General features: G+C 44.0%; 1 protein-coding gene across 1 annotated transcript in view; it reads right to left on the reverse strand.

The window, feature by feature from the left end:
• The window catches only part of MCM3 (minichromosome maintenance complex component 3), an 18,026-nt gene extending 2,191 nt beyond the window's left edge, over positions 1–15,835 (reverse strand). The window contains exons 1-16 of the mRNA XM_024766325.1: positions 15,579–15,835; positions 14,467–14,579; positions 13,833–14,041; positions 13,232–13,362; positions 11,034–11,272; positions 10,462–10,570; positions 9,401–9,554; positions 8,926–9,057; positions 8,115–8,323; positions 5,959–6,133; positions 5,491–5,617; positions 4,537–4,687; positions 1,988–2,128; positions 1,392–1,495; positions 802–887; positions 303–372 (exon numbers count right to left, since the gene is read on the reverse strand). Of these exons, the coding sequence (XP_024622093.1) occupies positions 303–372; positions 802–887; positions 1,392–1,495; positions 1,988–2,128; positions 4,537–4,687; positions 5,491–5,617; positions 5,959–6,133; positions 8,115–8,323; positions 8,926–9,057; positions 9,401–9,554; positions 10,462–10,570; positions 11,034–11,272; positions 13,232–13,362; positions 13,833–14,041; positions 14,467–14,579; positions 15,579–15,656 (2,228 nt within the window). The 5' untranslated portion in view covers positions 15,657–15,835. The remainder of the gene's footprint in view (positions 1–302; positions 373–801; positions 888–1,391; positions 1,496–1,987; positions 2,129–4,536; positions 4,688–5,490; positions 5,618–5,958; positions 6,134–8,114; positions 8,324–8,925; positions 9,058–9,400; positions 9,555–10,461; positions 10,571–11,033; positions 11,273–13,231; positions 13,363–13,832; positions 14,042–14,466; positions 14,580–15,578) is intronic.
• Positions 15,836–26,182: the final 10,347 nt, after the last annotated feature.

Raw genomic sequence — 26,182 nt, forward strand, 5'->3', positions numbered from 1 at the left:
AACCCAAATTTACAGTGAGACACAACTTGTCCTTGCTCTACGACCCTTCTTCCTGAACTCACAAGGGTATTGATTTAAAATTCCCACAGAGAGAATTATTTATAAAGCAAATGGTAAAACATAAACAACTGGGGATTCTGAGTAAAGAGTGTAAAGAATTCTTTACACTATTTTTGCAACTTTTTTCAAGTTTGAAATTGTCATCACAATAGAAACTGTTCTAAAAACCCTCGGGCCTCTAGTTCTGAGCTCCGTTGATAACAGTTTTCCTACCATCCCCGGGAGAGGTCTTCCCTCCTCACCTGGATTCACTCAACTCCGCCTTCTGGGACTCCTTGGTCTCCTGTGAGTCTGTCGCCTTTGGAGTGTGCACTTGAGGGGGAAAGGGTGGCAGAGAGCGGGAGGACGACAAGGTGAAGCCATGTCCACAGAGCCCAGAGGCCCCTCTCCAACCCCGCCCTCATGAGCCTGCAACACTCACTCCTGGGGCCCTCGGGGGCCAGCCAGGGCAGGCAGGGAGAAAGGCCTCAAGTCAGACGGGGGACGCTCAGCACACGGGATCTGAGACGCTCACACCAGGCTTGGCAAGGAGCACAGTTCACCAGGGAGGAAGCAGACAAGGGGGCAAAGCTTATTTCCAAAGTTCTGACTGAGTTTCCTGGGATTCTCGTGGACAGACCTCTTAGACACAGGGTCCCAAGTGGGGAGCCCACTGGGAGTCCACCAGCAAACGCAACAGGCAGAGCACTGAAGGGTCAGCAGTCAGGGATCACCTCGTAGCACTAGGGGCCGCTCGCTTACCCTGAGGCATCTCCTCCTCCGTGTCGCTGAAGTCGTAGGGGTCATAGGAGTCCCCATCCTTGGCATCCGAGTGACGGGTCTTCCTCCTAAAATGCCCACAGCAGTTAGGGGACGGGCTTTGGTGAGCTCCGTCCTGCACCTCTGACCACAGAGAACCATCTACGTACAGTCCAAATGGAACACTAGGCCCAGGGCTGTACAAACTGCAACCTTTTCTGAAAGAGACCAAACGCCTCTGGACTAGACACGAGCAGGCCCTGCTTCCCAACGCTCTTCTCTGTCGCCCACCCTCATAAACTCAACCACAGGTGTGAGAGGAAAAGATAACCTGGAGGAGAGACTTCTGAAATGTGGACTCAACAGCCTCCGAGCGGGTTACTGCTCCTCTACTTAGCCCTTCCCTAGCAGGAAAGAGGCCAAAAGCTTCACACCGAGGACAAACGGGGCTGTCACCCTCTCTGCTTGAGTCACCTTCACCCTGACTCACTGCAGCACTGGCCTGGCCACCCCTCCCCGCAGCCTTGCCCCCCTCCGCCCCTCCCCAGCCCTAATCTAAGTCTTTCATCTCCTTCCTCGGTGCCTCATCCGACCTCTTCCTCTTCTGCTCTTGGCCCTCCTGGCTTTTCTCCGCTTCATCTTCTGTCTCCGATTCATCCTCACTTTGCTTCTTACGTTTCTTCTCCTTCTCGAGAACCTAGGACACCAAGCCACACGTGGGTGTGCAGGAGGGTCACAGATGCCGGGGACTGAGTAAAGAACAGTCCCTCCTGCACCATCAATAGCAGTGACTCCCTGGGTCTGATGACCTGAACTCTCTCATTCCTGAGTCCAGGACCAGGGGCAGGGGGTTGGCTGCGACCCATCCTTAAAGCTGCTGGAAGCTGGGTGCCATACCCTTCTCACAGTATGTGCTCAAGGAGCGTTCACTGAATACAGAAGTGAATGGAAAAAAGTCTATCCCATAATGGTTAAGTGGAAAACAATTCATTTCTTTATAGATCAGGTGTTTAGTTTAAATTTAAGACAACCCCCATGCTAGCAAAGAGATTAAGTCAGGGGGAGGCCAGTGGAAAGATGCTGCTTTCTGCCAACAACCCAGATACAGGTGTCAACCGTGCACGGCTGTGAGGCACGAGCTCCGACAATTCATTCAGAGGAGCCTCAGGCCCAGCACCTGGATGCTCACCTTCTTGAAGTAAGCGTACTGGACCAGCTCCACAGCCACTTCTGCGTCCTGCATGTCCACGGTCTTGCTCATGCGGGCCTTGGCGTGGGCCGTGGCCAATCGAATCAGAGTTTCCAGTGTCCGGGCTGTCACTGGAGACGTCTGGGGGAGAAGACAAGGGGGCTCACTCATCCAGGATCCCCCCACGGCATGCCGGTCATGCCCGTCACTCCCACCGCACAGAGAGGGAAAGACTCCACCAGAAAAACCAACCCACGGAGCCAGAAAAAAGTACGTAAAATTCAGAAAGGTAAAAACAACCAAGGAAACATGACTGAGGGCTGAGGGAGGGAGAACGAGGTGAACGGGGAAGAAAACCGTCCAGCATCTTACAGCTGGAGAGGAAAGTGAGGAAGAACCTTTGCCGCAGGCCTGCAACGCGCCAGGATCCCGCTTTTATGTTCACTGTGTCAGTCAATGGCCTTAATAACCTGGAGCAGCTTTAGAGATGAGGAAAATGGGACTCGAAGAGCTTCCAATAATTTGTCTAATGTCACGCTACGTGGGGGTGTGAGAGAGGTTATCTGAGGACAAACTTTCTAAAGTTGGGTAAACCCACTTAGGTCCAGAGGAGAAGCAGAATTCTGACATGTTCTTATCAAGTGGTTCCCAAAGGGGTGGGTGTTATCCCAAACGGGGGGGTGGGGGTGGTGGAGGGTTCATCTTTTTAAAATGCTATTGTCTGAAAGGCATCCCTGGTCTAATGGATCAGAATGTCTGGTTTAAGAATTCATTCCCTGTTGGTCCAGTGGTTAGGACTCCACACTTCCACTGCCTAGGGCACGGATTCAATCTCTGGTCAGGGAACTAAGATCCCACAAGCCGTGCAGTGCAGCCAAAACAAGAAAAGTTTCAGATGATTCTGATGTGCCCTCCTAGGTAAGCAGCCCTGACATTATCCAACCTTCTCATTTTATGGGTTGAAAAACTGCGACCTGGGAGGTGAAAGGATGTGCACAAGTTGCAAACATTACTGAAGCCCTGGGGTCAGAGCCCAGGGCTGGTCTTTCCACCACACCTCCCGTCCCCCATCCTATGATGCTTCAGGGATGTATCTGGTCACTTCTGCTTTCTAGCTTTCTAAATGATCACTTACAACCAATCTGACATTCAAAAACAAATACATTCATATTTAAATAAATTCACCAATTTTTTTAATGATTTAGAAAGCTACCAGAGTATGTAGCTTATACATTCCATCGTAAACTCCAATTCTTGAATAACCCTAAAGCTGATGAAATCCTACACGAGCAAAACTACAGAGCCCAAACTGAGAGATTTACCAATCCCACTAAGACCACAACCAAGATAGTGTATTGTATTCAGTGAGAGGGCCTTTGACACACTGGAACATGTTCATGTGACAGGAAAAACAGTTAAAAAGACAGGGGGCTGTTTAATCTGAAGAAAATAAGTCATACACAGTCTCCAGAAAACAAAATTAAGGCCCAGGGGTAGAAGTCATGGAGAAGCAGGTTTAAGCTCAATAAATAGAAGAATATTCTAACATTTCAATGCAGTGATTCAATGCAGTGATTCAATGCAGTGATTTCAATGCAGGCATGCTGTCACTGGAGGTGTCAAGGAAGTCCCAGCAGGAATTCCAGAAGATGGAATGCTTGTCTGGGTGTAAGTCTGGAATAGATGATCTGGGGTCATGTCTGAATCCAAGACTCTATGCCTCTATCACATCATGATGGTTTGGGACCTGGGTCTTTCTGCTGTGAAATCCTACCTATATAAACTACACTGCCCCAAAGACTTCGATAAATTCACGGGCAGGTGTATTAGGTTTCTAGAAATAGCCTTGGATGATCGTCATGGCTACGCAACTCCTAATTTTTTTTCGAAGTCCAGCCCAAATATCATACCCTTTGGGAATCCTTCCCTGACATTCATATCCCTTCTGGAAAGTCTAAAGGAAAAATTAACAGCTTCTGCATCTACACTCCAACTGTCTTTCACATTCATTCCCCTTTGGGTACTACACTGTGGTATATAATTATAGGTATATATGACCTTTTCATCTACATTCTGCCTCCCGGGCCCAGGACTGAGCTCTTGGGGGACTGCACGTAAGAACAGAGACTCATTCAGTTCCTAGAAGTCGCTCACGTTTGCTGAATGCTTTTTTCTTTTTTTGGCCATGCCGCACGGCTCGCGGGATCTTAGTTCCCCAACCAGGGATCGAACCCGTGCCCCCTGCAGTGGAAGCGCGGAGTCTTAACCACTGGACCACCAGGGAAGTCCCACGTTTGCTGAATAAATCACAGCTTCTGGAAGCCAATGTCATCTGAACTCATGAGAAACACGTTAGCTCTGGGGTTCACATTGCATTTTCCTTTGTAAAAGGAAATGATTACAGTAGCGTAACAGGAAGCCCTTCAGGCCAGAAAGAAAAAGGTAAGGAATCACTCAGTTAAAATGCTTCCAGTGCTCCCAGGGAGCGGGGACTCCCTCCCCAGCCTCACCCTGAGGGGCTCCGGTCACCATCCCACAGGCAGGCTCACCCTGGCGGTGTCCAAGCCCATGCTGTCCTGGCTGCGCAGGCATGAGTACTCCTCTGCGATGTAGGCGGCCGACTCCTGCGTCAGGATGGGCTTGATGATTTTGGCCACGTGGATGTATTTCCTCATGAAAGCTGCACTCACCATCTTCTCCCTGGACCCGCACACGGCAAATTTCACTCCCTTGCCACAGCCCAGCACCTGCCTGGGGTCGTAGCCTTGCCCCTCCTCAGGGAAGTCAAGGTCACGTGACAGAGCAGAGATACAGCCTGGAACCCAGTGTCACAAACCCCATTCATACACAACATGTACAAGACCCTCTCACATACTTTTATTTAATTCTATGGTGTTACTTAGGTATTACTTGTGAAGTAGGTAGTTTAGGTACGAAGTGTAGGTGTTATCTGTCCTATTTTATCAGTGGGAAAACTATGGCTCAGAGAATCTTAAGTGGACTCAAATTTCATTTTCTGACTCCAAATTCCACATTCTTAAACCAATAGGTTTGAAGATTACACTATGCTTCCGACTGCACCAAGGCCAAAAATAGAGGAATGGGATCTCACATGTCAGGCACTGAGCACAAGTCTCCTTTATCCAAATCCACTTGCAACCTTTCCAGTGCTTGTGATCTACTGCCCCTTCAACAGAAGCTCACCACGAATGGCCACGAGACTTGTGCAACACTTCACGTACACGGGTAACATGCCACACCCACCATCAGTTAGGTGGGCGTCAAAGCCTTCCATTTTAGGAAAAGACCAGAACCTAAGCTTGATCACCCACGAACATTCACACGGCAAGTGGCCATGAAAAAGGGTGCATCTGTGGATCCAGAAGAGAAAACAGGCCCCCATGATAACGACCCCAAGCATGACCTTGGCCTGGGCAGCACATATAAACATGTTCTACACAAATCTCAGGTTCCCTCCAGGAAGAGGTGGGAAGAATGCTCACTTCTTTTTCTTGGCCCCATGCAGAAGGCTATCATGCTTCTCGTAGATCTGGGTGTCCTGCTGGTCTTCCTGGCTAAAGTTGGGATCCTCCGTGGCCAGGATATCCACGGCACTCCCTAGAGGCATAGCTGGAAAACCAAGTCAGGAGAAAGAATAAGAAAGAGCTGAACCCAGGAGAAATCGCTTCTTCTGAAGAGATACAAGACTCTCGAAGCAAGGACCCAGAAGGAAGCAGACACGTGAGCCCCACAAATAAGGAGGCAGAACCACCTGGCCCACAGAAGAGGCTCAAAGGTGTTCCCAGACCCTGAAATGGACAAGAGACACACCGTAGGAACCAGGGAGGCGAGGGCACCTTCCACATCACCCCAGACGCTACCACGCCCACCAATGCCAGGCTGGGTCTGAGAGCGCGGCCTGTGTCTAGGTGCCCTCCCCTCAGTCAGGCTTCCTCTTCCCCCGTCCTCACCGTCACCATCCTGCTCGCCGGGTGCCCGGTAGCGGTGCATTCTGAGGACGTGGTCTGAGATCTCCCGATCCTGCTCAGGATCCATCTGATCCAGCATGATGAAGAGGAGGTCGAATCGGGACAGCAGTGAGTCCTGCAGCCCGATGTTCTCCATGGGGGTCTTGTACTGATCGTACTGGGTGGGGAACACGAGAAAAAAGGAGAGTGGAGACAACATCAATGGGAAGAAAGAACAAGGAGGCCGGATCGGTTAGGTGAGTGAGAACAGAAGACCAGACCTTCAAACGCAAAGCGAATAAGCAGTGAAGATGTAAAGCATTTCCAAGCTACTAAGAAACTGAATTCATTTCCTCTATGTGTAGCCCTCCTCTGACGCTCAGCTGACCTGAGCAAGCTCAGAGCCCCACGCCCTTCCTTCCAGATAAACAGAGCCCCACCTCCTCACTCCGGTGCCTCTAGCAAGCTGACTGTGGGTCTCAAAACCAGCCTTCTCCTCCCCAAGCTTCACTCTGCTCCTCAATCCGAGGCAGGACTAGCTCTGGAAGATGAGTCCCTCTTCCCTACCTATTATGAAGACATGACAAGCTGGCTAAGCCAGAAACACCTGCAGCCTCTGGCTTCCTTACTCAGAAGGTACTGGGTAAAGTCTCAACAAAAACGCATGATAATCTATAAACCATAATGTCTTAAGGATCAAGGGAGGTTTTCCTGGGACTCAAGAACGCCTATACTCTTATCTTTCAACTCCCGGGCCTACGAGCTGACGCCTCCCCACGTCAGTCAGAGGCCTGACAACCTCGTAGGTAACATTAACGATTCTGGCCACGTTCACATTCCAGGACCTGCCATCTTCTCCCTACGTTCCCCAGAGAAATTCTTCAGAATGACGTAACACGTGTTACCATTAATCTAAAACTGTATGGTTCTCAACCCACACTATGCATTAGAACTAACCTACGGAGCCTTTCTAAACCACAGCTACCAAGAGCCCCAACCCAGAGATTTGGATTCAGAAACTCTGGGCTGGCGACTAGGCACCCGTATGTTTAAAAAATGCCAGCAAAACAGGTATTCTCGTTCACTGCGGGATCATAAATTGTCAGAGCACAGCATGGGCTCTGGGTTCGAATCCTCTCTGCCATTTTCTAGCTTGTGACTCTTGAGCGAGTTACTTAACCTTTTATGCCTTCATTTTCTCATCTGTAAAATGAGGATAATACCTACCTCACAAGGTTATTGTGAGAGTGAAAGGAGTTAATAAATATAAAGCATCTGTAAGTATTAGTTAATAGTATTATAATGGTACAATCTTTAAAAGGGGCAATTTGGCAATCTCTACCATAAAAATGCATGTAACTGCTAATCCAGTGATTCCATTGCTAAGTATTCATTCCCAAATGCTTAACAAAATGCACGTAAAGGGATGTTCACTACAGTTTCATTCATAATAGCAGAGGGGAAAGGGAAAACACCAAATGCCCATTATTTGGAGACTGGTTAAACAAATTATTATAAGTCCATACAATGGAATACTAGACAGCTGCTTAAAAGAAAACAAAAACAAAACCCCTAAACTCAGCAAACCCGAAGCTGGATAAATATAAAAGATTACACCTAAGCACATCATAGTCATACTAAAAAACAAAGATAAATAGATTAATTCTTAACAAGGAGATAGTGTATTTACTGGCACATGCTAAAGTTTTGTTTTTCTTTTCATGCTGAAGTTTTTGTTTCCTGAAACACTCAAGAGCTGTCAGTGGTCATCTCTTGGGAAAGGAACAGGAGAGAGAAGGCAGGCTATTAATTTCCTTATTATATCTCTCTGCTCTGTTCATAAATCCGCCGACCATCTGCATGCAGTACTTTTATTTCAGTGTCAATGTAGGTTACCTGGGTTGTGAGGCTGCAGGTCACTTTTGTTTTCTTCTTTGTATTTTTAAAAACTTATTTTAAATAAATAACTTTCCAGGGGATTCTGACATGGATGAATGGGTGAGGAACCACTGCCCTAAACCAAGGACAGTAACAGGATGACAAGCTTACTTTGGTTTGTGGCTTATTGCTCCCCAGGTCACCAATAAACTTTGCAGCCCAGTCACTCAGCAAAACCAAATGAAGGTGAGGACAACAGTTGAGTGCCTGATCCCACTCACCCTGCCGTAGACGGGGTTGGCGGCTGCCAGAACACTGCAGCGGGCGTTGAGCCGAGCGTGGATGCCGGCCTTGGCGATGGTGACTCGGCCCTGCTCCATCACCTCGTGGATGGCCGTGCGGTCCATGTCAGACATCTTGTCAAACTCATCGATGCAAACCACGCCTCGGTCAGCCAGGACCATGGCCCCCGCCTCCAGACGCCGCTCCCCTGGGAGGTGGGGAGGGAAAAACACACACTACCATCCAGGTTGTAGGGGACGGGACTAGATGTCAGTCTCCTTCCTAAGCACCTCGCACTGCCATACATGAGAACGAGAGTGTAGTTAAGAGGTGTCAGCACCTAGACTCAGAGGAAACCCTGAGGAAGCTCGTATCTGAACAGTATTCCTTGTCACACTTTGATATCTAAGCAGCTAGCCTCCACCACACTTCCTTCACAGATTTCCTCTCTTTATCCTCATCTTCAAGCCATTTCCCAACTAGATCTCTGTTCTCTTTTCACTGGTCTTCAAATCCCTTCCTCTAACGTATAAAGCAGCACAATCTTCTTTTTTATTTCCCTTCAAATGTCAAAAGTTGCTCCTTCACAGCTCTTTCCAACAGCCTTCCAGGAGACATTCTTGTCACTAGAGGGCCACCCAAACATTTCAGTAATTCACCCATTGTTGCCAGATACTTGGTCCTCTCCAATCTGGCCCACACTAACCTCTCAAGTGTATCTTCCCAATACAGGCCAGCGCCTGGAGCAAGCTCAAACCATCTATGCTCATCTCACTGCTGGACCTCTGCCAAGGACCCTTCCACCCATACCTGTTTCCTGGTCTGTGGTGACAGCGGCCGTGAGACCCACTCCAGACGAGCCCCGGCCAGTGGTGGGGATGGCCCGAGGTGCGGTACACAGTACGTACCGCAGAAGCTGGGACTTGGCGACCGATGGGTCTCCTGTAATGGGACGGGGCAGTAGTGACTCTTGGAAACTCCCCTGCCCCCCAGCAAGTGCTGCTTTTCTAGCACAGCTCTTGACACAACAGAAATGTATAGTAACAGGTTGTTAATATTATTTCTTTCCCTTTCCCTTTACCGTTCACAGAAGAATAGATTTTAGACATTATAAATCAGGAACCCCAGAAATAATAAAAATAATTTTAAAAATTCATTTTAGACTTTTGCCCTTTGATGGGACTGAAACACAGCCAGCTACAGACACACAATTTGACAGATGATAGATTCCTGCAACCACACCCCACAGGGGGAGACCAGGAGACTAAAATCCCCAACACCGTACCTATTAGAAGGATATTGATGTCCCCACGGATGTGGCTGCCATTCTCTAGGTCTCGTTCCACTCCTCCCAAGAGCAAGCAGAGGATTGCCTTTTTGACATAGTCATGCCCATGGATGCTGGGGGCCAGCGACCTGGCCAGCTGGTCAAAGATATCCTGGAGGAAGAACAACCACGGAGTGAAAAGCCTAAGGAGCCTCCATGGGGTTGGATGAACTCACTTCAGCCCACAGAACGTGGTTGAAGAAATACACTGTTCTTAACTGTAAAAGCTTCTTCTCTAAGATTTTCACACCGATCAGAGCATTATCAGAACAGACACAGAGGAAGCCTGGATTCCAAAACCTGCTCAGAGCTTTAATCTTTAGGAAAAAAAGTGCTTCCAGGCTCAAAACATTTTAGTTTTAATAAGACTATGTATTGTGCTTCAGCAGTAACCTCTGTCACACATGCATAGATTTTGTTCAATTCTGAATGTGAACATTCTGTCTTTGAAAGGAGAAATTTTTTAAAGAAAAATAAATTAGAGAACTAAACCAAAAATAACATATTGTAAGGGCTTCCCTGGTGGCGCAGTGGTTGAGAGCCCGCCTGCTGATGCAGGGGACACGGGTTCGTGCCCTGGTCCGGGAAGATCCCACATGCCGCAGAGTGGCTGGGCCCGTGAGCCATGGCCGCTGAGCCTGCGTGTCCGGAGCCTGTGCTCCGCAACGGGAGAGGCCACAACAGTGAGAGGCCCGCGTACCACAAAAAGCAAACAAAAAAACATATTTTATCTTTAAGTAACAATGTATCACTGGTGTATTCCGTATAGACTCCTTGGTACACTAACATTCTAACTCCTAATATTTGTATTAGGTTCACTTAGCAGGTAGCACAACAGAAATATTAAAGAAAAACAGCAAAAACACCCTTTTGCTTACTGACTCAAAACTAGAAGCTGGCACCAAATACTTCAGAGAAAAAGCCTTGACCTTCCTCCTGATGCAGTACAAAGATGGCCATGCCCAAATACGACCCTAACAAATCCATCCCCACCCTCAAATCCTCAAAGGACGCCACACCTTGGAACGGGTTTTACTGAACTTCTTGATCTTGGCTATGTCCTCAGCAGAGAAGGAAGGCTGAACGTCCTTGCTCATCTGCTTCACGTTACAGGCAATCAGGACAGTCCTGGGACAGAGAGGACAGTAAGAGGCTATTTTCAATTCCTAACACCAAAGCCTTCTTAGGCTCCTAACCTAGAACAGCAAATCAGAAAAAAATAAAGAAAAGAAAAAACAGAGAAGCAAAGCTGTTCCGAATTCAACCACTGATTCTCTTCATCTATGACACAAATATGTTGATGGTGCCTCACCCTGGGAATTTACCTCCTGCTGACCCACAGAGCTTGGGACAGTGTATGGGAGGGAGGTGGGAACATGCAAGAAACCCCCAGGTAAGCCAGGAGGCTCTAATATGTGACCAGCAACTCCCACTTCTAGCATAAGACAGTATGGCGAGTTTTATCTCCCAGGCAGGTAGAGTGTTTCACCAGTCCAATGTAACTCTGGGGAAGATGGCAAACTGGAGAAAGATTGCTACCAGAATGTACTCTGCCAGCACCATTCCAAACACCTCAGGACGAACCATCTACCTGAAGGTCCCTGAGGTGTAGCCTCCCTTCTTTCCAGGAAGGCAGCGGTAGGTTCCCACCACCTGAACCCGGTCACCGGGCTTCACTCTGTCCACCAAGTCATCATCCAGTATGACGTCCACGGAGCGGGGAAGCTGGCCAGCGGGGGCCTTCTCTGGCATCTCCTGGATGGTGATGATCTGGTGGTCTTTGTAGACAGAAAGGCCGTATTCTGTCTCAAGGGGATTGTTTTCCTCATCCTGGAAAAGTCACACAGAGAGGCAGTCATCTCGACCATGTCTTAGAATGCCACACTCGTTTGTTGTAGGAAACAAATATAATTTGTAGATAAACCGCACGAGATTAGTATCCAGGAACAATAAACGCCAAATATCTTCTCCAGTTTTTTCCATTCCTGTCTGTTCTAGTTACAAACCATCTAATGGAAGGGGTGATCTACAGCCAGAAGGGACCATGGCTGTATTAACATCTATACTGAGATCCTTACTTCCCCTATGCTATGACTCGGTATTTCTACTCCTAGGTAATACCCAACACAAACGTTCACCCAAAGCCACATGCTACAATGTTCACAGCAGCACTATTCCAAATAGCTAAAATCTAGAAAATATCCTAATGCCATCAACAGAATGGTTAAGTAAGTGTGGTATAGCCACACGACTGAGTACTACACAGCAGTGAAAATATACGGAGTACACCTATACAGATGGATGAAACTCAAAAACATGTTGAACAAAAGAAGCCCAACACAGATGAGCATTTAGATAAAATATAAAAACAGGGAAAAGTACTCGAAGCTGCTAGATGTCAGGATCTCGAGAGCAGTGTGGCTTCCAGAGGGACTTCTGAGCACTAGTAAGGTGCCGTTTCCTGGTTTGGATGCTGACTTTATAGTGAGCTTGTAAAATTTCACTGAGCTGTACACTCATGTAAGCTTTTCTGTATATTAAACTTCAATAAAAACATTTCAAAGTTTTACTTCCTTGCCATTTGAATTTTCTAGAAACACAGCGGCTATCACTTGTGGAGTGCCTACTATGTGCAAGGCACTGTGCTGTAACTTCACGAAATTATCTCATGTAATCATCACAACTCAGTCCCCAAAGCTGGTATTTTCCACATTCTACAAATAAGGAAACTGAGGCTGGGAGAGGATAAAGAAGTTCTCCACAGTCCACCAAAGCCCATGCTCTTAAGAACCACACTAGACAACCTCCAGGAGACCTGGTCTGGTGTATTTCAGGTCCTGAGCAAAGAAGCTTGGCCACAGCAATCAGCAGAGTACCCCTGAGTAATTCCTGGAGAATAAATTCTAGAAAGTAGGGATCTTAATGAACAAGAGAGCCGGGTGACTGAGGAAATGCAACTGGCCTGAAAGTAAAAAGACAGGCTCCTGTCCTCAGGGCTATCACTAACTGGAACATAAGTAGTTCTAACTGGAGGCTCGCTGAGCTTCACATTTCACCTGAGATAGACTAAACGGTTCTCAAGTACGACTCAGTTACAATTCTAAGAAACTCAGTCTTGTTTATATGTTACGATTCCTCCACCAGTTGATAAAACTGTAGGCAAGGACTGGGTCTTCTTTACATCTGTGTCCTCCTCAGTGCCCGACAATCCTTTGGATACAGTCGCTCTCAATTAAAATTTGATGGCAGGGACAGGCAGAGATAAAATGTGTTCAGACATCAAGTAATCAGTATTAGTCATCTTCTCGTGTCTCTAAGTAAGAAGACTTCACACCATCCTCAATGCAGACCAACCTGAACACCAAGACTAAAGCCATTCTCCATGTCAACCTTCTCTCAAATCCACAGTAAAATATTTGCAGAGATTTCAGAGTAACATTACTGCATAAGTATTTTTCCATATTACTCTAAGTAGATTACAAAATCATATGATACTATAACTTTGCTAAAAGATCAACGTACGTTAGATGACTTTTGTTCCTTCTTTCAATTCTTCCATAATTTTCCAAGTTTTCTAAAGAGAATTATTTTTTCTTTAAAAAAAAAAAGAATTGTGGACTTTCCATATTAAACTCTGACTAGCAATCAATCTTTCCTTCAAATTAACCCTTACTTTTCGTCCTATTCACATCTAGAAGAAAGACTTCAGATATTACCCAATTACTTGCATTAAAACAGACATCTTTGAGCCCAACCTCTAAAGAGGTCCAATCAATTCATTCTCCTCACCTTGGTAGGATAGACAGAGCTGGACGGAAAGGCCACCAGGGTGGTGAGATCAGAATAATGTCGCTCTATGGTCTTCTTGGTAGCAGGACAGTAGTGAACACTGCGGACGACTTTGGGACGAACTAGAGAGCCTATAGGAATGGAAAGTCACCCAACTAGACAGTGAGAAGGAGGATGTAACCCCGGCAAGCCCACGATGACTCCAAATACTGTGTTCTTCCAACTAGTTGAGCAATTTCAATACTACTTGTCATTAATTCACCTTTATACCTAGAACAACACCATAATCCAAGTAAAACTTCAAGTACAGCTGATCCTGACTGAGAAGTAGTAGGAGTTCACGGTCAGAATGAGGAGACTGCCAAGAGCCACGGCTCCTCCACGCTCAGCCAACTTCATCATTCTGCTGGCACAGGTGGTCACTCAAAGTCCCCCTAGTTACTGTGCAATACTTGAGCTCCTCCAAGTTTCACCCTGTAATTTCAGTGCTCCACCTTTCTGAAGCCATTAGCTCCCCAACTCTACTCCACCTCTCCTGCCTTCCAGCCTCCCAAGCCTATGCCACCTCCATTCCGTTAGTCCCCCACTTTAGCCCACTCACATTTAGTGACAATGCCCTCCACACAGACGACACAGCTAAGGAAGCAGGAGGTAAGAGTCCGGGGAGAGACATGCTTGGAGCCAAAGCTGCCCTCCAAGCCTATATAGAACTCCTCATACTGCTTGGCATATGTAGCATCAATGGAGGCCACAAAATCCTTCAATGCCCGCTGGAAGGCAACCAGCTCCTCAAAGGCATTGCTCAGGAGGCTGCAGACGGGCAATAGAAAGAATCATTAGGCAGACAGGGCAGAACTCAAAAAATGACCCACAAAACAGAAGTGGACATTCTTAGATCATCAAAGCTTTGACGGCAAAATCTAGCTTCTACTTTCTCCTGCCATCCTACAAGGCCCAGTACAATACATAAGAACTGAGGGCCAACTTTTAATTCAATGATGGAGAAATGATACTCAGTTAAACATGGAACAAGGAGCTCTTGAGAAGAAAATGTCCACCACCTACTTTGGGAAGAGAGGTAAAAAACATAGGAGCTGGTGAGACACTAAGGGCTTCAGGGTCAAAAACATTTCATCCAGGTCCTCTCCTGTGAAGCCTGCTCCAATCCAGGGAAGAGAGGGGAGCCATTCTCACTCAGGGCCAGGATGTGCCCTTGGAGACCCCCAACCACTCACCGGTTAGCCCTTTTCTCGTTTTTCCTACGCAGGTCATTCACGTTGACAATCAACCGGTACTGGTTGTCACTGATCAGCTCCCGAACTTTGCTTTGATAAATTCCCTGGTCTTCCTGCAAAATAGCCACCGCATGCCACAGCAGCCACAAATTCAAAAATCAGATGTTTTTAAACAGAGGCAGCTCTCACAGCAAGAAAAATATATCCATCTCTGCGGCACATCTGAACCCCAATTTCTCCCACGTTTTCACTCACTAGCCTCGGATTCCAAATACGCCCTAAGAGGCCAATGTATGAATTATAATGACTTCCTCAAGGTCCATATTATTCCTATTATCACCAACAGCTCTTCTGTGTGCAGTCATTTCTCAACCTTTAATGGGGAATTAAAACGAGCTCCTAAGTCTACGAGGACAACAAATAAAAACTTTGTCAACGTGTAAATTAAATGGACTTTTAATATGCATATCAAAGTGACTTTTCCTTGCAGAATTTTGTATGGAATGAAAATATTTCATTTCCCTATCATCTGTATAATATAAAAAGAGTTCCTACATCCGGACCTAGGAGTAGGGAGCCTTAGCTACATTTACAAACAGCACTATCAACACCTCAAGATGTTTTTACCAACGTTCCATGGCTGTCAGTCTTAAATTGCATGTAAAACCCCCTTTATCTGCATACCAATACTCTTCTTCCGCAACCCACTAGATATGGAAAAAGATTGCGGCCAAATCTCCGGTTAGGAAGTCGGTCACTAAAACCTAGGGGCCCTAAAATGCGGCGGGTCACTACCGTTTTCCTGCCGTCCTTCCCCTCACCCTCCCCTCAAATTAGGAGAGCAGGGAGTGATCAACGTGGTCTTTGCAGCTGGTTTGCACTTGGAGGAAACCTGTTGCCTTTCGCAAGAACGGCCACCATTTGTACCTGGGAAAAAGTCACAGGACCGCTTTTAACCACTGACTCCGCCTCTAGGAAAGCTACGAGATCAGGGCGGAAGGTCCCGAGCCGCTGCCCCGCAGCCGCAGCCTGGAGGCCCCCGACCTCCCTCGGCCCATGCGCGGCCCTGAGGCTCCCAGCGCCCTAGTCTCGCGACCCGGCGCCTCTCTCACCTCGTCGTCCAGGAAGTCCAGGTAGTCTCTCTGCGCCTCTCTCAGCTCCACATCGTCCAGCACCACGGTCCCCGCCATGCTCGCCGCACGGAAACTTCTGCCACCGGGGCCGTGCTGAGGGCCCCTGGCTGACCCTGCCTCGGCGCTAAAACTTCCCAACTTTTCCCGCCAACAAAAGTAACCTTAAGGAAGGGGCGGGGTAGCTTGTAGGGTATTTACATTCTGATTGGCTGAATCCTCTTACGCGAGAATAGAGAGTATCCAATCGAGAGCTGCTTCTTCTCCGAGTTTTCCGCGCGGCGCCTCGCTGCGGCGGGAAATGTGCCATCCGGGGCCCTCTCCGCTCCGCCCTTACTGACTGGAAAGCTGACCAATAGGACGAGAGGATGCTAGCGGAGCCCGTTCATTGGGCAGCCGGAGGGTCGGCGAGACCTGGGAGCACTGCATTCTGGGAGTCGTAGTCGTCCCCCTTATTTCCGGATGCTTTATAAGGATTTTTTTTTCAAGTTGTGGTTTCCCGACCTGCTGCAGAGTAAAGAAACTCAGCCCGGAGATTGGGCTGAAAGTAGACTAGACGTCAGAGCATGGAGGTTTAGAACGCAGGGAAATAAAAACATAAAGGCAAATCGTTTTAAAAATATATTCAAATCAGGTATGTTTTTCAAACCACCAACTTCTAGTGGCATCCAGGGGGAAAAAGTGGGTGGAAAATAGAATCACAGCATCTTTGGGAGAGGTTCTTTAGTTCAGTGAGACCCGTTTGCCATCTGAATACCGTGGCTTGAAGTACCCCATAAAAAACGAAATTCTGGACGTAATTACTACACCATCCTACTTGCCAACGGGTAAGTTAAAGGTTTTCTCGCCTTATGAGAAGATCACAAGTTCTTTTTGAAAAACTTAGTTTATTGAAAGATATTTAAACACAAGGAGAAACAAAAAAGGTGTTTCAAGCCACTCTTAAGTATCGATTAGTAATTAAAATATAGCAAATCTGAAATGATAAATAATTAAAAGACCAATTGCATATTGCGATTTTTTTCTTTTTTTCTTTTTTTTTGCGGTACAGTATGCGGGCCTCACACTGTTGCGGCCTCTCCCATTGCGGAGCACAGGCTCCGGACGCGCAGGCTCAGAGGCCTTGGCTCACCGGCCCAGCCGCTCCGCTGCATGTGGGATCTTCCCGGACCGGGGCACGAACCCACGTCCCCTGTATCGGCAGGCGGACTCTCAACCACTGCGCCACCAGGGAAGCCCCCTGCATGTATTTTTAATTTTACTGAACAGGACTAGACACCTGGTAATTCTATGTTTGAAATTTAGACCAACTAATTATTAAATTATGTTTGAGGGTCTCCAGGACTCATGGTGCCCTGATAAGCTGCCTTAACAATATCGATATATATGCCTTCTATTTGTATGTGTATATATATATATTTTTAGTTATTATACAGTTTATAGTTAGCATTTTTTTTGTGTCATCCTAGCGGGCAGATACATCAATCCTTAATCAAAGGAAAAAGGCTGTCATCTGCCTGCTAGTTTGCAATTATGTAGTAAGAGGTAATTACTCATTAACTTGAGAATACCTTTATCACTTGATCATACTGTCATTTTGTGACTATATTGAAGGTAATGCTGACAATATTCTCTTCTCTGAAAACAACTTGAAATTAACACTAAAAGAACCTGGAAGCTTAGTTCAAACAAGAAATCAAATTATTTCCAATGGAAAGTCCAAAGGAGTAGAAATATAAAAACTAAACCTTTGACTCTAACACACTTTTCTGTGGGCTTTAGTTTCTCATATAAAAGATGAGGAAATTAGAAAATCTGTAACATTCCATGAACCTATGGCAAATTTGGAAACTGTAAAGACAATTCCTTTTTTTTTTTTTCCGCCGTGCCATGGGGCTTGTAGGATCTTAGTTCCCCGATCAGGGATTGAACCCGGGCCCCCCGGCAGTGAAATCACGGAGTCCTAACCACTGGACGGCCAGGGAATTCCCAACAATTCCTTTTAGAATTGTGGAGTTCAGCACATGGAACCATCCTGCCGTGGTTCTGGATAAAGACTTGATTTCCCTTAATGTCTTTATCTTCATCTGTGAAGGACATTCAGATTTATTTTAAATTTTTATTTTATATTGGAGTATAGTTGATTAACAATGTTGTGTTAGTTTCAGGTATACAGCAAAGTGATTCAGTTATACATACATATGTTTCTATTCTTTTTCAAATTCTTTTCCCATTTAGCTTATTACAGAGTATTGAGCAGAGTTCCCTGTGCTATACAGTAGGTCCTTGTTGGTGACACTCAGATATTTAATTGGTATTTCTCCCTTTCATTAGGGCGTGAGATCTTTGAGCAGAGAAAGTGTTTCCTTCGTTATTCCCTGCTCCTCCAAACTGCTCAGAAAGGACAATCAATCAGGTTGCTAAAAGAAAAAAGTTAGGGGCATTCGTATGTATGTCATAGAGTCTGGTGGAGCCAACGCCCTCCTCTACCAGAATGAAGAAGCAGGTGTCACCTGATGAAGCACGGCATCTATGGTTTCCATATCTGCTTACATTCTTGCTTTTCCTCTGCATCCCTTTTCACTCCACCCTAGACCTAAACCAGTCTCGCTCCTTGTAGAGCAAAAGTATGCAGGGAGCTGGTGAAAAACAGATTGCAAAGTGTATGTAATACTTACAGTTTTCCATGTCCTCAAGGACCAAAAAGTCCCAAAGGCACAGAACAAACCCATAATAAATATTATTTATACTTACCAAATGATATATATCTTTGTTCAAACCAATGAACAATATTATAAGTTGCAGAACTTTTCAAACAACACCTGTGATTAATAACTAGTATTAACAGCACAGGGAATATAGTCAATAATACTGTAATAACTTTGTATGGTGACAGATGGTAACTAGACTTATCCTGGGGATCATTTTGTAATGTATAAAATGATCAGATCACTGTGTGGTACACCTGAACTAATATAATATTGTAAGTCAATTATACTTCAATTTTAAAAATAAATAAATAAAGGTAAAAATAAAAGGAATATCTGGAACACACAAAACCCTAGCTTTAGGCACTCAGGAAAGTGCCATAATCCATTATAGCTTTTTGACATTAAACTCAAAGACCACAAAATTTTGAAGGTCAAAAACTACACCTCTAGGTTTCAGAGCAGCTTAAGGAATAACCTACAGGTCCAGGCTTTCCCTGACCAAGCAGATCTGTTTTCTTCTGTGATATGGACCAATCAGAAGCTTCTCCCGATGCTGTAGCTAGGGTCAACAGCACCAAGACAAGCAGACCCATTTCTTTTTCTGACTGCTCTACTTACTAGCTGTGTGACTGTGGAAGCCCTCTTAACCACTCTGTACCTCGGTTTTCTCACCTTCAAAATTAGAACAGAAGTAGCATCCAGCTCAAAGAATGGTTTGAATATTCAGTGAAGTCATAGCAGATGGAAAATATTGAGAAAAATGTCTGGCATATAGTAAGCACTAAATAAATGTTAACCATTGGTGGTGGTGATAGTGGTGGTGTTGGTGGTAATTAGTGTTTGGAGAGGGGTCAAGAGATGTTGGGGAGAAAGGAGGGAAGCACACCAGCACATTCTGGAACGATTCAAACAGCCAAATTCAAGCCCCCTTCCCACTCCCACCCAAAGCTTACAATGGAACCAGTCCACACACTTCTTTGAGTGAGACCGTCTTTGCTGCAAATTGGCTAAAGGAGTATTCATAGAGTATTGTTTGGCTCAGGTTCTGCCAGTGTTGAAAGCCATCAGAGGCGTTTACTTCATGCTTAAGGAACATTATGGAAGAAGACCAAATGGTCCCTGGAGTTAGCCAGCGTGTCTGGTAAAGACAGGAAAGCCCCATAGCCTCTGCCCCATCTTTTGCTTCCTGTAATCTTTTGGATTAGATATGCTACAAAGAGCAGGAAAAGCCAGGAACCAGAGAGCATCAGTGATCCGATTTGCCCGTTAGATTTGACAACATAGTTGACCTGCCGATCAACATAGTTGATTCATTGTCATTTGCCAAGGTTAATTTCAGCAGCCAGGTTTCTTAGTCCCTGAAAAGTCATCTTCGTTCTTTTGGGGTTTTTTTTTCAGTTTTATTGAGGTATAATTGACAAATAAAAGGTCATCCCCATTCTTAATTACACAAATTTCACAGCAGCTCTGTTTGAAGAGGTTTGCATCAGTCCTTAAAGACTTACAGGGAGAAATTACCAAAAACTTGCTGAGTGAATACAGTATATGAGATTCTCTATTAATAACTCCACTCTGTAAATCTAGATTTGTGTGCAGTTTTTAAAAAAATAGTCCTTTAAGCTTTTAACTGTGCCGGTGTGATGAAATGAAGAGATTTAGCCATGTAAATCAACCAATCAAATATTAGTTGAGCACCTATATACCTAATTCTGTCCTTGACCAGAGACTTCAGGTCAGCACTGCCCAACAGAAATATAATGCAAGACACATATATAATTTAAAATTTTCTAGTACCTGCATTTTAAAAAGTAAAAAGAAACAGGTGAGATTAATTTGGCAATATGTTATTTAACCCAATATACCTAAAATATCATTTTAACATGTAATCAATGTTTAAAAAGTATTAATAAGGTGTTTTGCATTTTTTATACTGACTTTTAAAAATCCAGTGTGATTTTTATACTTACCCTCATCCCAATTCAGACTGACTACATTTCAAGGGCTCGATCACCACGTGTGGCTAGTGGCTACCATATCAGACAGCACAGCTTTAGAGTATAAAAATCTATCTCTTGAAATAGCTTATGATTTAGCTTGAAATAATAGCAATAATTTATTGAACATATACTCTATGCCAGACACTATGCTAAGTACTTTACTATGTAATCTTATTTAATCTTTTCAATACCTTGTGATGTGGTTATTTTTAATCCTCACTTTACAGGTGAGGAGACTACAGCTTAAAAGATCCCAGAATCCCATACCAGTAATGGACAGAGGCAGGATTTGGCCCCAATCTATATGTCTTTATCAAATAGCATTTAAGAAAAAATGAGTATGTTAAGATCCAAATGCAGAATCTAACCCAAAAGACTCAGTAGACTTTACTTAAATATTAAGCAAACAGATATTTTATATTTTAAAATACTTTACTTGAGTTAAAAAGACAGTGGATTTTATTTTTACCTTAGTACATTATAGTTTTTCTTATTCATTTTACTGTTTAAGGTGTAGAGGGACCTTTCTCTGGACACGATGGATAGTTAAAGATGGCAGAGCATCACACAACATTGTAAATCAACTATACTTCAATTAAAAAAAAACGTTGGGCTAACATCTGTATGTGTCTTGTAACATTTGTTTATTCATTCATTTAATCAATTATGTGTGAGCTATGTATGAGACAGTGAATTAGATATTATTTATAATCAGTTTTTATTCTATCTTATCCTTCAACTAAACTGTACATCATTATTTTGAAGTTTCAAAATATTTAAAATGCCTGTCTTTATTCATCCAACAGAGCTTTGAGATGCTGATATTTATTCATACTATAAATAATATTACTGGTATTTTATTGTATGCAAGATATTTAGGGGGATACGGAGGTGAATAAGATGAAAAGTTTACAATCCAGTATGGAAAATAAGGCACAAACATAACCATGAGAAAAGGCACATGTGTTCTAGGCGTGGTACAAGGTGCCATATGCATTAAAAATGGCAGATTTTTATGCATATGTTTGTGAGGCACCTTGGGGTACAAGCTGCAGGCATAAATTTGCACAGGAGTGATGAGGGGAAGCTAAAGAAAGGGGGTAGTATTTGATTTGAGGATCAAAAGGTGGGCAAGGGCTTCCCTGGTGGCGCAGTGGTTGAGAGTCCGCCTGCCGATACAGGGGACACGGGTTTGTGTCCCGGTCCGGGAAGATCCCACATGCTGCTCAGTGGCTGGGCCCGTGAGCCACGGCAACTGAGCCTGTGTGTCTGGAGCCTGTGCTCTGCAACGGGAGAGGCCACAACAGTGAGAGGCCCGCGTACCGCAAAAAAAAAAAAAAAAAAAAAAAAAGGTGGGCAGTATTTCCTCTAGGGAAATGTGACAGCAGTGACATTCTAAGCAAAATGTAAAGGCAACAATGACCAACTCCTTGGGAGAGACTGAGGTGGCTGGAATGAAGGGTCAGTGGGACAGGTGGGTGCAAGGTAGGACTGGAAGCAATCAGGTGTATCGGGCCTGACGGTAGAAGACACTCACCAGCAGAGTAAAAGGACTGTGCTGGAGTTAGTAGGCAAAAGGGAGCCATGGATGGCTTTTGAGCAAAGGAGAGACAATATTAAAGTCGTGCATCAGGAAGATTAATCTAGACAGAGAATGTGTAGAAATGATGATTTTAATAAGATAAAAAGAAAGGAGGCCTGGAAAGCGTATTCAAAGAAGGGACAGAAAGAAGAGGATGAGAGTGAGACATTCCAGAGTAAATATGGACAGATCTAAAAGCTATTTGGATGGAAGTGGGAATGACGGGGAGAGAGAGCGAGAAATTACATATATGTAGAATAAATACATTCTCATACACAGGCCTCACACATAGTGCCTCAAGGGCTTACAAAAAGCATATAGTTGCTAATGATCTTTATTTAGAGTGAATAATTATTTTGCAGTTAAGACACAGAAAAACCAACTTAAGAGACAAGCAGGTATCCTTAAAACACCAGTAGTTGGGAGAGGAATACAAGTGACATTTAGTTCCACAACGTTTTCTAGGACAGTATGGAAAAGGAAGGAAATTTATATCTTGTTGAATTTTAAAACAAGGTATATATAAACTATACCTCAGTAAAGTGAAATATATATAAATTATGCCTCAAGCAAGTTTATTCTAAAAATCTAAACAAAGAAAATAAATCATTAAAGCACCATGACTGCATGTGGTTAGCTAGTGGGCAGGAGAAGGGCCGGTGCTCTTTGAAGCAAGCTAAGTATTACTTTTAATTGGCTCCATGCCATTTGCCTAAAAACCCACAGTTCCAGGCCACAGCATTTAGAATCAGTTTGATAGACCAGAGGCCAGGGTTTGGAAAGACTGAATCTCATTGCATCCTCTACTCACTGAACATTCGACAACATAGGAGCAGAATTTGAAAGCTGTTTGTGAAGCACCCTGGTATACAAGCTTCAAAAATGGTTGTTCTGATCACTCATCTGCCCTTTACAGAAATATACTAAGATCGCCTCCTCCATGCCCCATCCCCCAACTCATACCCACAGTTCACTTCCAGTACCTTCCTACATTCTTCTAGCCCAGTTGTGGGAATCTTTGGATAAAAAGAAATACAAGCGTTAGTTATCCTTTTTCCAGCCGTGCACTATTCTGTTGGTTTTAGGAGTGTAGAAAAACCATTAACACTCTAATTTTATATGTTAAGTGCTACAATGCTCAAAACAAAAATCTATGAGAAGGTGAGAGGTTTAGTATTTACTTCTTTCCCAAGCCTTTCATTGGATTCTTTGATGAGCCTCCAAAAAATATCTCTGATCTGAAACCAAACCCAGATGGATATTCTTCCTGGCCTGTGTTCATCTGGTTAGCCACCTGTTTCTCTCTGTGCTAATACAGGAAGGGGATATGAGAAAATGGAAGGTGTTGGCTTGGAGCCCTAGAGGTCTGGGGAAGGTGGCTTTTAAAATAATTATCCTTTATTCACTGCCACTTTCCAATGCCACCTTCATTAATGAAAATGCAAAGTGTGCCAACGATGTTCATTAAAAATAAATGAATATCAGGGTGTATGCTAGAATAGGATTCTTTGATAAGCCTCCAAAAAATATCTCTGATCTGAAACCAAACCCAGATGGATATTCTTCCTGGCCTGTGTTCATCTGGTTAGCCACCTGTTTCTCTCTGTGCTAATACAGGAAGGGGATATGAGAAAATGGAAGGTGTTGGCTTGGAGCCCTAGAGGTCTGGGGAAGGTGGCTTTTAAAATAATTATCCTTTATTCACTGCCACTTTCCAATGCCACCTTCATTAATGAAAATGCAAAGTGTGCCAACGATGTTCATTAAAAATAAATGAATATCAGGGTGTATGCTAGAATTGCAGAGCAGGAAGTCAACTTAGAGGTCATTTAGTCTAAAGCCTCATTTTATAATCTAGACAGCTGAAGTCCAAAGAAATCCAGTTATATTCTAAAATCAATATATTAAGTAGAGATTTTTTTAAAAGGTAAAGAAATACTCAGGAGACAACAAGACCCTGAAGGAAAGGTAGATTTGAGCAAATCAAACATTTAGAATTGAACAGTATAGTTACTGAAAGAATAAATCAAGACCGGTTAAAAGAAGAGACACATCGAAAAGAGAAATAGTAAACTAGAAGACGGAGCTAAGAAAATTGCCATATGCAGCAGAATGGGGAAAATGAAAAATATTAGAGAAGTTAAGGGAAATGAATGATAGAAGGAAAAGGTTCAAATATATCTAGTGGGGATTTCAGATGGAGAAGAACAAAGGAAATAATAGCTAAAATTTTTCCAACATTGATCAAAGAATCCTCAGGTTAAAAAATCACAATGGATCCTAAGCAAGGAATATTAAATTAAACCTTCACTTAGACACACTGTAATGAAACCCAGAAATATGGGGAAAATATTAAAAGCAATCCCAAAGAAAAGAGGAACATTTTAGACTGACAGCAGATTTCTCAACTTTAATAACAAAGGCCAGAAACAATGGAATAATATTTTCAAAGGTCCACAAACAAAAAACCAAAAAAACCCTAGAATTCTATACCTTGTTAAACAATTTTTTTTAATTAATTTATTTATTTTGGGCTGCATTGTGTCTTTGTTGCTGCACGCAGGCTTTTCTCTAGTTGCAGCAAGCAGGGGCTACTCTTTGTTGCAGTACGCAGGCTTCTAATTGTAGTGGCTTCTCTTGTTGTGAAGCACAGGCTCTAGGTGTGTGGGCTCTAGAGCGCAGGTTCGGTAGTTATGGCTCACGGGCTTAGTTGCTCCACGGCATGTGGGATCTTCCCAGACCAGGGCTCAAACCTGTGTCCCCTGCATTGGCAGGTGGATTCTTAACCACTGCGCCACCAGGGAAGTCCCTATACCTTGTTAAACTATTACTAAAGAGGCAAAATACTTTCAGAATAACACTTTGGGCCCTTGTTGAATGGACTCTGTATTTGTCTGCTAGGACTGCCATGGCAAAATACCACTGGCTGGATGCATTAAACAACAGAAATTTATTCTCACAGTTCTGGAGGCTGGAAGTCCCAGATCAAGATCTGGAAGGGTTTGCTTTCTGGTGAGAGCTCTATTCCTGGCTTGCACATGTCCACCTTCTTGCACATGTCCACCTTCTTGCTGAGTCCTCACATAGCCTTTCCTTTGAGCATGTGCAGAGAGAGAAAGAGCTCTCTGTCTTACACTTCTCATAAGGCCACAAGTCCTAGTGGATTAGGGCCTCACCCATATGACCTCATTTAACCATAATTATCTCCTAAAGACCCTATCTCTAAATACAGTCAAACTGGGGACAAGGGCTTCAAGATATGAATTTTGGAGGGACACAGTTCAGCCCACAGCCAACTTCCAAAGGATACATTTCAGGAAGAAAGAAATTGAATACAGAAGTAAGGAATGGGATGCAAAAACAACAGTGAGCGAAGAAACTGGTAAACATAAAAGTAAATCTAAAGAAGTCAGTACAAATCTAAATAAGTCAAATCTAAAAAGCAATAAGGGTACAAATGAACTTATCTACAAAATGGAGTTGCAGATGTAGGAAACAAGCTTATGGTTACCAGGGGGTATTGGGGAGAGGGATAAATTGGGATATTGGGATTGACATATACACACTACTATATATAAAATAGATAACTAATAAGGACCTACTGTATAGCACAGGGAACTCTACTCGATACTCTGTAATGGCCTATATGGGAAAAGAATCTAAAAAGAGTGGGTATATGTATATGTATAACTGATTCACTTTGCTGTACACCTGAAACTAACACAACATTGTAAATCAACTAGACTCCAATAAAAATTTTGAAAATAAATACATTAAAAAAAACAAAAAATTAAAAAGCAATACTGATAATAATGACTAATTTGGAGGGGGGCAAAAACTAGATGGAAATAACTAGCATTGTCCAATAGGACCTTCTACAATGATGTAAATATTCTATATCTGCTCACTTCAGTTTGGTTGCCATTAGCCACATGTGGCTACTGAGCACTTAAAATGTGGCTATGTAACCAAGGAACTGAATTGTTAACTTTACTTAACACAAATTAATTTAAATTTAAGTAGCCACACGTAGCTAGTGGTTACCATATTATACAGCACAACTTTAGGTATAGTAACATGGCAAATTGCTAGAGCTGATCGAAGTTAAATATTTTAAGGTCTTTATTTATTTGGAAGGAGAATGACATTTTGAAAGCAGTTAGGTTAAAAATTTAAGGGTAAAGACTAGAAAAATTGAAATAAAATTTATCACTGCCAAAGCAACAAAAGGAAAAGAGGAATAAAGAAAACACTGTTGATACACAGAAGACAGGAAAAGAGGTGGGGCAAAAAAGA

Source organism: Neophocaena asiaeorientalis, unplaced genomic scaffold, assembly GCF_003031525.2.
Source record: "Neophocaena asiaeorientalis asiaeorientalis breed wild unplaced genomic scaffold, Neophocaena_asiaeorientalis_V1.1 scaffold46, whole genome shotgun sequence".
Classification (NCBI taxonomy): domain Eukaryota; kingdom Metazoa; phylum Chordata; class Mammalia; order Artiodactyla; family Phocoenidae; genus Neophocaena; species Neophocaena asiaeorientalis.